The 13116-nt window shown below is 36.2% G+C and overlaps 1 protein-coding gene across 8 annotated transcripts in view; it reads right to left on the bottom strand.

Annotated features, from left to right (window-relative positions):
• trrap (transformation/transcription domain-associated protein) overlaps positions 1–13116 on the bottom strand; it is a 178777-nt gene that overhangs the window by 17874 nt on the left and 147787 nt on the right. For all 8 annotated transcript variants that reach the window (XM_073917658.1, XM_073917660.1, XM_009306682.5 and 5 more), the window contains 3 exon segments: positions 9079–9169; positions 6571–6770; positions 5486–5747 (listed from right to left, as the gene is read on the bottom strand). In XM_073917658.1, coding sequence (XP_073773759.1) covers positions 5486–5747; positions 6571–6770; positions 9079–9169 — 553 coding nt within the window.

Raw genomic sequence — 13116 nt, 5'->3', positions numbered from 1 at the left:
GATGCACACTGCGTTTTGAAAACCCAGTCCAAAAGCATGAAACCCACAACAGCCCTTTGTACTTATCTATTAATTCTGTCCTCGCTGTACCAGGACATTACTGTCCTTTAAAATAATCGGATATAGAACACTTCATATTTATGCTTTATCATTTGGATTTTATCAAATACACATATACATTATCTAATGAATGCAGAGACAAGGGGGAAAGTACAAGTATGAAGGGGTAAATCAAACCTGATTGGTCAACAGCGGACATGATCCAGCCAGATACTAAAACTGAACAATTGAAAACTGACTGTAATTCTCACTGCATTGCGTTTTAATTCACATAAAATTTTACCTCGTGACTGACACTGCTATAAATACTTGTGAACACTTGGTTTTTACTTGCATTTGGTGCATAGAAGATATTTTTTTAGGCCCTGTATACAGTATCTGGATCTATGAAATTTGCTAATTTGCGAAATAAAATTGGGCTACATTATCAGCCCAAAAATGGGCAGATCACATCTGATAAACAATTAACACATGCTGTTGGCTTGCTTGTGGCTTGATTAAAGGGTTCTTGATGAATGGTGCTTAGTGTGTGTGTCAAAATAAAGAGAGCTCTGCAGCAGAAACTCCTGAGGAAAAGGACAGAAGGATGCAGGGAATAAACGAAGAGGGCTGTGCGCTTTGCTGGTTCCCTTCTAAAACTCATTCCCAGTAGCAAAAGCAAAAAGAGAGGCTCAGGGTGCACTGGCCATGCCTCACTGCTCAGAGACAGCTGGCACTGCAACATCTGTTTTACACCCTTACAACCTTAACAGTCCTCTAAGGCCATGAATACACACACACAGGCCTCCGGATAGAGCTTCATATGAGGCAAACGAGAGCACTAGCTCCAGGATTCAAGGTTTACTGAGGTGGAGAGACTGGAGGTGGACAGGGAAGGGAAGTTTAAACATATTCTGCTCTCCTGAGCCGAGGACAGCTGAGGGGGAGTTTGTTTTAACATACGCCTCGGATCACACATGCTCTGTTTTCTGAGAGCCAGGTTTACACCGGGGGTACTGGAAGGTTACTGTCGGGCAATGTGTACAAAAAACTGGCCTCAGGAAAGAGCTGTGCCAACTTCTCCCCTACTCAGAGAGATTTTAAACAAACATCTCGAGGGGGGTGAAGGACATTTGGGATTAAAAGGTACACAGTCACAGAAAAATAAATAAATAAATACAGCATTTGATTGCTTCTAAGAAAAACAGCGGACTGATTTAAAGGAATCAAGGATGCACCAATAAGGATTTTTTTACTGATGACAATAACGTTTTGTTTTTTGAAGAGATATAAAGGCTGATAAGTATATTTTTCTGCATGATTGCAAAAACTGAAGGGAAACAAAGTAAACAACAGCTTTTTTGGTTTTAAAACCTTAACTTTAGAAAAATTTGAATTGATCTCTGAACTTTATTTATTAAATAGTCTTTTCTATGGTCAATAGTGTAAGGTAATTTACTTTAAAAAAGTAATAGTTTACAAATTAAGACTCTTGGAGTATTACAATTTAATAACATTACTAATTACTTCATGTAAAAAATATTCAAATTTTCAAATTCCTTTTAAAACATAAAAAATATACCTATAAAAATACTAAACAAACTGCAGCTCTTTCAGTAATGTAATTTTCACTTAAAAACATTACAATGGGTTAATCACAACAGCTAGACATATTCAAAAGACAGAGAGATCTTCCAAAACATAAAATTCTCAAATTATTCACATGTTCCAAACCTGTCTTTTTTAAGACAAAAGAAGACATTTATAAGAATGCTGTATACCTGTAACCATTGACATCCAAAGTATGAGAATGCACGGCAGTGTTTGGTTGTTCTGTGTTTGTCTAAGGTAATTAGTTTACCTAAATGTGTATATTCCATACAAAGTATGAAGTTGATCGGTCAGTTCTTGTCAAGTGACTTGCGGTTTTCAACTAGGTGTGCCTGGAAAATGCAAGAGCACAGAATATGCGCTCCCAATATGTGTGCATGCAATATTCACTCCCGATTCTGCACAAAAATTCCAATTAGCCTGTTTAGGCTGAGTTGGGCCGCCACGCTTTTGGGCGCCGGTGTCCTCCTTGGTGACAAGTATTGTAATAAAATTCTTTCTGTTCAAGTGGTTGAACAAGTTGCTAGCCAGTTAAAAGCAGTCGAAAGTTATATAGAGACTGGACATAGACTGCATTTCAAGGCAATATTTTTGTTTTTATGCTCAATGAAATCAAAGAGATGTCTGCATTTCCATTTAAAGAAGCAACCGCTCGCGACAGCAGCTATTTCAGCTTGCATTCTCCAGCAATTTAAAAGTGGATGGTTATTAACTGACATTGCAGCCGAAAACGTGATTTAAAAGAGGCATTTTTTTCTTCTAAAATTTATGTTTGTATTAAAAGTAACGCAATTACACTGACTTTAGTAACTGTATTGAATTACATTTTAAATTTGTGTAAGTTGATTACATTACTGCTTTCCTCAAAGATGCAATTAGAATAGTAATGCATTACACCCAAGTCCGATGGTCAACTAACATTTATATATATAAAAAATCTACAGCATGACAAAAAAACAATGCATAAATAAAGTAACAAACTAACCTAACATTGACCAAAATAAAAATATCAGTAAAATAATAAAAATGAGATGCGCAGCATTAATTTGAAAGGTTCAATCAGTGAAAAAAATGCACAATTAAAAACCTTATTTTGCTATCGGCAGTTATCATTCAAAATAGTATTTATCAGCTGATATTGATATGACCACCAGCATACAATGCAAAAAAACTTCAGAGAAATGTGAAAACCTAAATGAACTAGAAGGAATGAGTAGAGGAAAACGGTTTGGCTGATCAATGAAAGAAAGATTTATAAAGAAATGTATTTGCAGTCTAGCCTGACATGAGAAATGACAAAAATTACACACTTCCACCTTAAAGTGATTAAACTAAACAAATGAAAAACATTAAGAAAACATCACAAATTACAACTAAAATTGTGTGCACTTATTGTTTTGTTTTTGTAGTGTATGATAGGCAAGTGTAATGTTCTGTTTGCTAAGTATGTTGATTTAAAGCTATGTCATTTCTTTAGTCAACAGCACTTTTAATACAAGCACACACAGTCCTGCCCATAGTCATCTTCCCATTAAATCTAATCACATGGTTCACAGAGCCAATTATTCTCTGAGTCGGTCTGGTGAAGAGGCCTGTGGTTAAATCTCAGCTGAAGTGGTTGTGCGGAACAGAGACAAGAGCGCGTGTACGTGTAATTGTGCACAGGGGATGTGAACATTTAAGTGCACTGTGCACTTCGGCCGACACTTCTGTGAGAAGTCCACGTGTGACAGCTCAGTCTCAAAGTAGGTTTAAATGATTTTATCTGTGGTAATTAATTTAAAACTACACTTAAAGACAAATGATGCACTGATGTGTACGCTTGATGGCCATATGTGACTTCTTCTGTTTGAAACTAAGTATAGGCGCATCTGAGGTATACTACAGAGCACAGTGTTCACATGACCGCATGTCCTATACCAGGGGTGGCCAACCTTGTTCCTGGAGAGCTACCTTCCTGCAGATTTCAGTTGCTACCCATATCAAACAGACCTGAACCAATTAATTAGGACCTGAACACCATGTGATAATTACAGGCAGGTGTGTTTGATATGGGTTGCAACTGAAATCTGCAGAAAGCTGGCTCTCCAGGAACAGGGTTGGCCACCCCTGTCCTATACTGACACTGAGGAGAAACTGTTGATTAATGGCATTATTTTGGTTTTATGTGCACACAAATGTATTCTTCTAGCTTCATAATATTTTTATTGAACAACTGAAAGCATATAGAATAGTTTAGAGGAGTCTAGATGTTTGGTACTTTTCTAGACTTTGAATGAGCTAGGCCCATTGCTGTCAACTGTGTATGAGAGAGCTCTCAGATTTCATCTAGAATATCTTAATTTGTACTCCAAAGATGAATGAATTTCTCAGAGGTAAGTAAATAAAAGCACAAAAATCAACAAAACCTGAGGCGTAATTTCTAATAAAACAATTAAATAACATATCCCCCAAACTTTTTTTTTCTTTTTTTTGAGATCTGTAGTTTTATGATTTCTAATACAGTAGACTTTCCGACTTTACCTACAGAAACATTACTTGACACAATTTTAAAAACCAACCCAGTTCTTAAAGGTAATATAGGTGTGATTTACTCTATTTTCTCACCAAATCTAATTTCAGTAACAAAGTCGAAACAACAATGGGAAAGTGAACTTGAGTAGATTCTCTCCGCGGAAATTCGGCAAGACGTTATAAATAAGATTCACTCAACTTTAATTTGTTTGCGACATACAACTGTTCAGTTTAAAGGGGTCCATCGCCTACATTGGACAAAAGCAAAATTAGCTAAATTTTCACCAATTATAAATCCCTTATGTAATAGATGTAAATTACAGATAGCTAATCACACACACATTTTGATCATGTTCTAAAATTACAAAGTTCTGGCAATTAAAATTGAATTTCTTTTCAAATATTTTGCATGTATCAATTGACCCTTGCCCTATTTTAGGAACATTTGGTTTAATTACAGATCCCAGTTTAGACAATAATACCAAAAGTATGGTTTCTTTTTCAACATTAATAACTAGACATCTTATACAGCTCAAATGGAAGTACAAATTTCCTCCAACTTTTAATCATTGGATTAGGGATCTTATGTATCATCTTATACTGGAGAAGATTTGGTACTCCACCAAAAATTTGCAGTCAAAAATTGTATCTAGTTTTGCAGCCAGTGCTGACATATATAGAGCAAATGGATGCAAACTTAATATTTGCACCCTGACCACTGTTTAATTATTTCTCACATTTTTTCCTTGCCCTCCATCTCATTTTATTTTCATTTCTATTAAAATTATTCTATTTCTTTATTTTATATTTGCTAAGCCTATTGTGTCTCATTGTGTGAGTATATATGTACGATAGATGAGTGAACATATAAGGAAACTTTTATCTACTTGTATTGTATGTATGTATGTATCATGACATGATGTAAAACAGATAAAAATGTGCATAATATATTGTATGGAAATGGTGCAGTGGGGAGGAGGCCTCTTTTGGAGCAAAGACAATTTGTCTCTGTTTTTCACATATTTTTGAAGTTGTTGTTTTATTGACCAAAATATTAATTAAAAGATCTGAAAAAAGAACAATTAATTAACAAATGTGCGTAAAATAACAGATTTCTTGACAAAAAAGTATTAAATTAAATCTCTACAGTTTTTATGCTCCCTGATATACTAGGTTTTACAGTGCTTCAGGAACATCCTGTCTGAAAATTCCCAACCTACATCCTCATAGTTAAACAGGGTTACATTAAGTTTCATTTCATAAATGACAACGTAAAAATGGCCCTTTGCTAAAAGATGAAGTAAAATGTGTGTGTTCTGACCTGTTGTAAACTGGCCCTTCATCTTCTGGAACACTGGGTCTTGAGCGGTGGCTTGAGCTCGGCGGGCCAGGGACTCCGAGGCGGCACTGGAGAACATGGTGGACACATTAGAGACATTCTCCAGGCCTACGCCGAATGTGCTGACCAGCTTTTTCACAAAGTTGAGTGTATGTGGAGTGATTTTAGCATCGGATACAGCTCCACTTTTTTCAAACGCCACCGAGTAACATTTAGCCAAACCCTGCTGGAGCTGCCGTAGAACCTGCAATAAAGAAACGAGGAAAAGATGAGACACCAAGAGACAAGGATGAATAGTTAACCAGTCTTTATCAATTTACCATGAAGGATAACACCATTCCCACACATTCAATCCAATTTTCATTTTGATAATGCTAGAAATCCTTCAGAGGCAGAGATGTTCACCAGAGAGATCAGTAAAAGCCCGCCTCTACCAGCTTCAGCAGCAGAGATTAAGCTTAGGCTTCAAATGAAGAAGATCGCCATTAACAGACTAATTTAGTCTGCGACTACACTTCATCAATGTCTGCAAAATTAAACCCACGTTTTCCTTCACTGAGCTCTCTCAATGCCAATTTCTTTCATCCTCCAGTTCTCCTTGCTAAACTTTCTTCTCTCGCCCTTTCCCGTCCTCTTCTTCTGCTGTTTCTCGCCAAAGTGTCCCACAGGAGCGGTGCTCTTGCGTCCCTGTCCAGTCTCGAAACATCACCCCTGTCACAGCAATCCAATCTCCCCACGTTCAGCTTACACTCCCCTCCCCTCACCCATCAATCATGAAGAGCCCCTCGCCAAAGCCCGATTAGCACTGGAGCGCCAATGTCCACCTGCACCGCAAAACCACTTTTCAGCCTCACTGAGCCCCAATCGTTCCCCTCTGTCAGCTTTCATCTGGTCAGGCGGCTCTCTGAAAACAGCTACGTGTACGAGAGCATGCGGCGTGAGACTAAAGAATGTAAGCAAAGCGGACAGAAAACGCATTCATGTCATGTTTAACTTGTGTTCGGAGCTGATGTGCTTTAAGAGGAAACCGGTTGCTTCTGGAATACAAAAACTTTAAAACCGCTCACCTCCTCGTGCCAGTTCTCCCTGAACCAGACCATCTGGTCAACAATGCCCTCCAGAGAGGAGAGCAGGGTGGGATGAAGCTCGCGCTGCATGTGCATGATCCGACTGCAGCGCCACATGGGAGCCGTGGCACGAATGGGACCCGGGTCAGATGCGGAGTGCGTCTGGGCAGCTGCCGAACTGGGCTGTTGCTGACCGGAGTCTAAGGAAAAAGATAGAAACAAAGGTTCATCAAGGGAAGAAGTTGAGTTCTTTATAGGGCTGTGCGAATAAGAGTAATGCAATCATTATTGTGACTTGAAAAGTTGTCAATTGCAAATAGTGATATAAACATATCCTCTATGTCAGCGGTGCCCAAACTATTTCTTATGAACAGCCAAAAATCAAACTTGATTAAGGGTTGTGGGCCGAAGGTAACTATAGTAGCCATGGTTCATTTCCCAATTTATTAAATATAATTTATTAAAAAAAACTAGAATACATTGCTTTATGTTAACAGCATCATAATGTCATAATGAACATATTACTGTAAAAACTAAAACAATCTCATTTACGACTGAATGAAGTTACACTATTTTGCCTTGACTCGCTCACCGCTGTCTTCTGCATAGTTCTCTTTCCATCGAGTGACATTAATTACATTTTTAAAATCTGATTTATTTACAATATTTAATTAAAACACTATTTCAGTTTGCTTTTATTGTAGTCCAGCAATAAACAAACAAAAAAAGATTGCAACAAATTAGAAATGACCTGTTTTAAAGGTATTCGCCTCATCCCTCTCTATCCTTCTTACTCACTTTTCAGATGGAATGGTGGGCAAAATTAAAGGTTACAATGGGCCAACTTTGGGCATCTCTGTATAATATAGTCCTCTTTAAATCAGAAAATTGAATGAGCACACTCGCGATCTGCCCAATCGAAATAGCTCAAATCGCACATACCGCTCACCATTAAATAGCAAACAAATATCATTGTAAAGTAATAAGTAAAACTAGGCATAGAAGTGCCTTTTTTATGTAGAATGACAAAGTCTCGCACAATTAACTTATCTGTATCTATAAAATAGTTACTGAATTTTTGGTAATACTTGAAATCTTATTTTCAAAACAATTATCACATAAATAGAGCTTATATCTTTTTAAAAAATAAAAATAAAGTAAAAATAAGCACACGGGCTTTAAAGGTGCAGTAGGTGATCTGCCTAAAATCTATGAAACACAATCCCCTCCCTGCCCTCCGAAGTCACGCCTCCTGAAATCATGAACGCACACATTATAGATGACTGAGACCCACTAGATCTGGGGTCACCAATCTCGATCCTGGAGGGCCAGTGTCCCTGCAGGGTTTAGCTCCAACTTGCCTCAGCACACCTGCCTGAATGTTTCTATTATACCTATTAAGACCTTGATTAGCTTGTTCAGGTGTGTTTGATTAGAGTTGGAGCTAAAATCTGCAGGACACCGGCCCTCCAGGAACAAGTGTGGTGACCACTGCACTAGATCATGTCACTCTGCAGTTAGAAAAGCAAAACTTGTCTTAATGTGCAATATTTCATGTATACATAGATCGCTGATCTCACTCTCTCATGTGCTTTGTCCTAAAGCCACTACTGTATGCTTAGTGGTTGGTCAGCAGGTGCAGGAATTCCACTTATTAATAAGCCATGCTTAAATGCTATCAAACCATACTTATATGCTATTTTATATCGAATAAACCGAGTAGCATGTTAAACAATATAGGGAGCGTGTCAAAGGTTGTCATTGTTCAAAAATTAACCAATGTGATGTGAATATAAAACCAACTTTACATCAGTAAAGCAGGCTATAGGTCTAATAGCGCTATTTACTTATGTTTTGTTGTTAAACTTAACAAAAATCGACATTATAGATGTGGAAAAAATGGTCCCTTATGAAACTGAAAATATTCGCATCAATCTGTCGCCGGAAGATATCAGTGGCTGGACAACACTTCTGTACATATAACCCATTTGTAAAACAACAAAATTTACACAAGCTTTGCATGACTAAAAGAGTTTTAAAACATAACATTACTTTCTAAAAGAAATACTTCAGCCATGGTGTCATCGTTCCTCCTGCGTGAATATGACTCAAAGATTCAACAATATTCAGAATTTTAAAAAGTTTTGATTAATCATTTGTTTTTACTGCTTTCTCTCTCGTGTGCATGTAAACACAGCAAGCGTGTACGCATTTACTTTAATCATTACTATTGGAATGTGAAGAGATTTTCAACCAGCACAACAAAAATGAAAGTGACCTACTGCACCTTTAATGCATATAAAATATATAATTACACACTGTATATAGAATACATTTACACAGACATTTAATGAATACTTATAAATAGACAGTTAACCTTTTACTGAAATGAACTGAGAATATTGAGTCAAAATTGCATTATCAGACAGAAAAATCGCACAGCCCTGCTTCTGTTGGACGTTTTTTATTGTTTAGTTGAAAATGTTCTGAAAAAGACTGTAGCCGTACCACTCTTGTAGCGCTCCCTCTGCTCGATTTTCAGCGTCAGGTACAGGGTTCGGATGGGAAAGTACACCGCTTGAGGGTAGACACGTCCCACCTAAAAGAAACAGTGGCAGATTACATTTCAGATCGTCCCTGTGGGCTCGGGTCAGAGCGAAAGAGAGAAACGTTGTGCTGACATGTTTTGAAACTTCTCTGTGATAGCGCAGGCTTTTGAAAATGAAACCGTAGGGGGAAAGCAATGAGATGGACAAACATCAAGGGCAGATTAAAACCATGGCTCACTATGACACTCGCTAAAAGCTTGTCAAGACTGAATGTTCACTTTCTCTCTTTTGGAGATTTGCTGTGTCCTTGAACAGCATCACACAGAGCAGGTTCAGGCTGTTTAATCCTACAGCCCAAAAGCGTACTTATCATAACCAACATCACTGGTACACGGGCAGCAAAAACTGTTTTTTTCCCAAGTGTTTTATTTTCATTTAAAAAATTGATTGTTTTTTGTTTACTTTTTATTTATGTTTTACATTGTACACAAATTTTGATAACAGCAACTTGATTTAGAATAAAGTGAGGAGCCTACATATACAGTAAATGAATATATACCACACAAAGTGCAATATGTGTACTTTTTTCACTTATTATAATGCATCTTATTTAATTATACAGACAGAAAGTCAGAGACATACACAGTTCAATGCAAAATGATTAGGGCTCCTGTGAAATTTTGAATTTTTTTCAAATATTTAACAGAGATTATTTTTTTCAACACATTTTTAAACCTGATATTTTTAATAACTAATTTATTGTGTCTTTGACATGATGACAGTACATTACATTTTACTAGATACTTTACAAGATGCTAATATTCATCTTGAGGTGCAATTTTGAGTATTACCTGCTACTAACTTTTGTCAATGGAAAAAAGTTTTTTTTTTTTTTTTTCCCTGTAGACAAACGAACAAAACATTTATATTTATAAGGGGGCTAATAATATTAACTGTAAAAATTATTAAAAAAAAAAAAACAGAAAAAAAGAACTGCTTTTATTCCCGCCAAACTAAAAGAATGAGGTCTTTCTTCAGAACAAAAAAAATATTAAAATAAATACTGTGAAAATGTCCTTGCTCCGATAAGACTGATCTATACATTTGCCTGGTGCCACATTGCGGACCTGACGAAACGCACAAGGCTTTTATACTTGATGTGTTCGTAGTTTTGATATTAACAGGAAGTGGTCAAAAGAGACCGACCATAACATCAGACAGATAAACATAGAAGTAGGTAATTTCCAGAACTACATCATATCATTAATATCATTCAAGATTTTTAAACTAATTATTCTTAATATTTTCATAAATTATTTTAATGACTATAAAGAATTTTTTAAATTCAAACTTTGATGCATCACTTGCTTTTTCATATCTCGGACAGTTCTACCTATTAAAATTTATTAAAATATGCACGACAACAGAAAATGGGTTGCTTAGCAATTTTTTTATTATGGGAAGATTAAAAGCAAAAGAAAAGCACACTTACTAAAAAAACTAACCGTTTTTTTTTTTTTTTTTAATGTATTTAGCCCACTCCACAATTCACATATTACTTTCTGGCTTTGTGTCCTACTTATATGCAAAAAGGCAATAATGGTTCAACATTGCTGATCATTGTCACCAATAAAGCCTAAAAACAGGGCATTAGTATATTGTAAACAGATAAACTGTTATCAAAGAAATAATTAGTTAATTTGTTTTAGCGTTCTAACTATTAAATAGTTTTAAATTCAAAATTGTAACATACACATCAGGGTAAAACCTATGAAAGGTGGGAAACATGCTCTGTAACTGTGCATTAAAACCACCTGGGTCTAACTTTTGCCCTGGCCTCTTTTTTTGTTTTAACAATGTTATCCCTCAACTTAAAAAAAAGTACAAAAATACAGTAAACTGTTCACTGGAGTCTCAAAAAATTTAATGCGCTCTGCAAGCTGAAATCATGTTGCGGGCACCCAAAGTGAACCTCCATAAACTCAGTGATTACATCACAGTCTCAAGAAAACTAGTATAAACCAGCCTCTAAACAGCACTTGGTAAATATTTGAAAAAGTATTACAATTTCAGAGGAGGACTAATAGTTTTGCTTTCAACAAATATTATACAAAATATTTACAAATACATACACAATTAACACCTGTAGTTACACTACTCTCCCTGCATGTACATTTACCTTAGCAGTCCCGTTTCACATCTTTTATTTTAAAAAGCCATCCTACAGTCTTAATTCTTTAAATCGATCAAACACAGCAATGTGCCACATAACTAAACCCACACAAAATCTGTGCACACAGAAATCCACAGATTTTTTAACCCGTCATCAAGTCTGTTTATTGATAAATGTGTAAAAATATATGTATTCGGTTTTATATATTAGTTTCAGTAATATTATTGACTAGTATGCAAATCTTCATATGAATCAAGTTATATTGTTTGTCTTTTAGATGTATTATATGAGAGACTTGCTTTGTTAAATTAAGTTAAATTTAAGACTTTTAAAGACATTTTAAGACACTATGAATTACATTTTAGATTTATACAGGGCTAAATGCAAAGAAGTTTTTTTTTTCTTGAATATCCCAGTTAGAGAAAATTTTCACTTGCTTAATCAAAAAACTATTCAAATTTAATGCAGTTAACAATACAATAATAAGAATAATAATTTAGTTTGAATTTTTTAATTAAGTTTCAAATACATTCATACACAAACCCTACAACCCTTTCCAAAAATAGAACAAAAGAAAGCTGTCAATTACTTCAGTTTACAATGATAATAATTATAATTTAATAATAAAAATATATAGGTCAGGTCAGTATCCTCAGCAGTAAATAATTGGAGAACTTTAAAACAAACGTTACTGTAAGGAAAAACGCAGTTGTAAATAAAAAGTGAAACGTTTTATTGAAAATGGGATTGTTGGTGATTGTATGGGTGTTAATGGCCAGATTGAGTAGCTATACATGAACAAAGGAAAATTAGGACCTGTTAAAAAAAAGATTAAAGATTACAACACAATATTTTAGCAAATTTAAGACTTTTTAAGGCCTAAAATTTTGCTTTTGAGGTTTGAGGCTTTAAGACCTCGAAGATATCCTGTTACCAAACAAAAAGATCTTATTAGATTTGCAATGCAAAACTTAAAAACATGTCAGAGCAAGTTTTTAGTTTGTGTACTCTAAGAATCATTCCAAATAAATTCCATATAGATTTTTAAACAAAATTCTGTGCAGAAATAGCCAAAAATATTAGCATATTCTGTCAGGCCCTGCTCATAACCCAATCTTTGAATCAGTTTATTGTTAAGTAATAGTTCCCTAATAACATGCTTATCAACTTGCTCCTCTTCTCTCCCTCCTCTGCCACTGTGATACTCGTTAGGGGTGTGAATGTTGTCCGCATGAGTGTGAAGGGGGCGGTGAAGACAAATATGGAGGCGGCAGACACAGCGCTGTTTCTAGAAGCGCCCGCAGCCCCTCTCAGGTCTCTCAACTCCAGCAGCCCATTAGACTGGAAACACGATCTTCGTCAGAAAGCAGCCTGGCCTTTAGGTGTAAAGAGACACCTCGGAGTCCAGATGGGCTTTTACATCAAAACAGCCTTCTGTTAAGAGCTTGTTAAGTATCGCATTAAAAATGAACGAGGGGAAGAGATCGCGCCTAAAATTGAAAAAGCCTCATCATATTTTGGGGTGTGTGCGCAGGCATGTGACGGCTTGTCTGTGTGCATAAAGGTGTTAAGTTTTCCCTCGCTTTGGTTTCATCTCGAGGCACCCCGCAGCTCACCTTCATCAATATTTCACCAAACGTTTTTTAAAACATCCCGCCAACTGGAGCACAGCTAAATAATTCACAACATGAGATAAAGGTGCTTCGTTCGCCTGAAATTCCAAAACTTGAAAATCAAAAGAGGTTTTACAAAACGTCTACCCTTTGCTCGTCATCGGCGCCTTCGATCAGACCCAGAGATCCTTCAACAAGGAGACTTGTCATC

The sequence above is a fragment of the Danio rerio genome, chromosome 12 (assembly GCF_049306965.1).
Source record: "Danio rerio strain Tuebingen ecotype United States chromosome 12, GRCz12tu, whole genome shotgun sequence".
In the NCBI taxonomy this organism is placed as follows: Eukaryota; Metazoa; Chordata; class Actinopteri; order Cypriniformes; family Danionidae; genus Danio; species Danio rerio.
The sequence above is the reverse complement of the archived record's forward strand: the minus strand, read 5'-3'. Positions and strand labels throughout refer to the sequence as shown.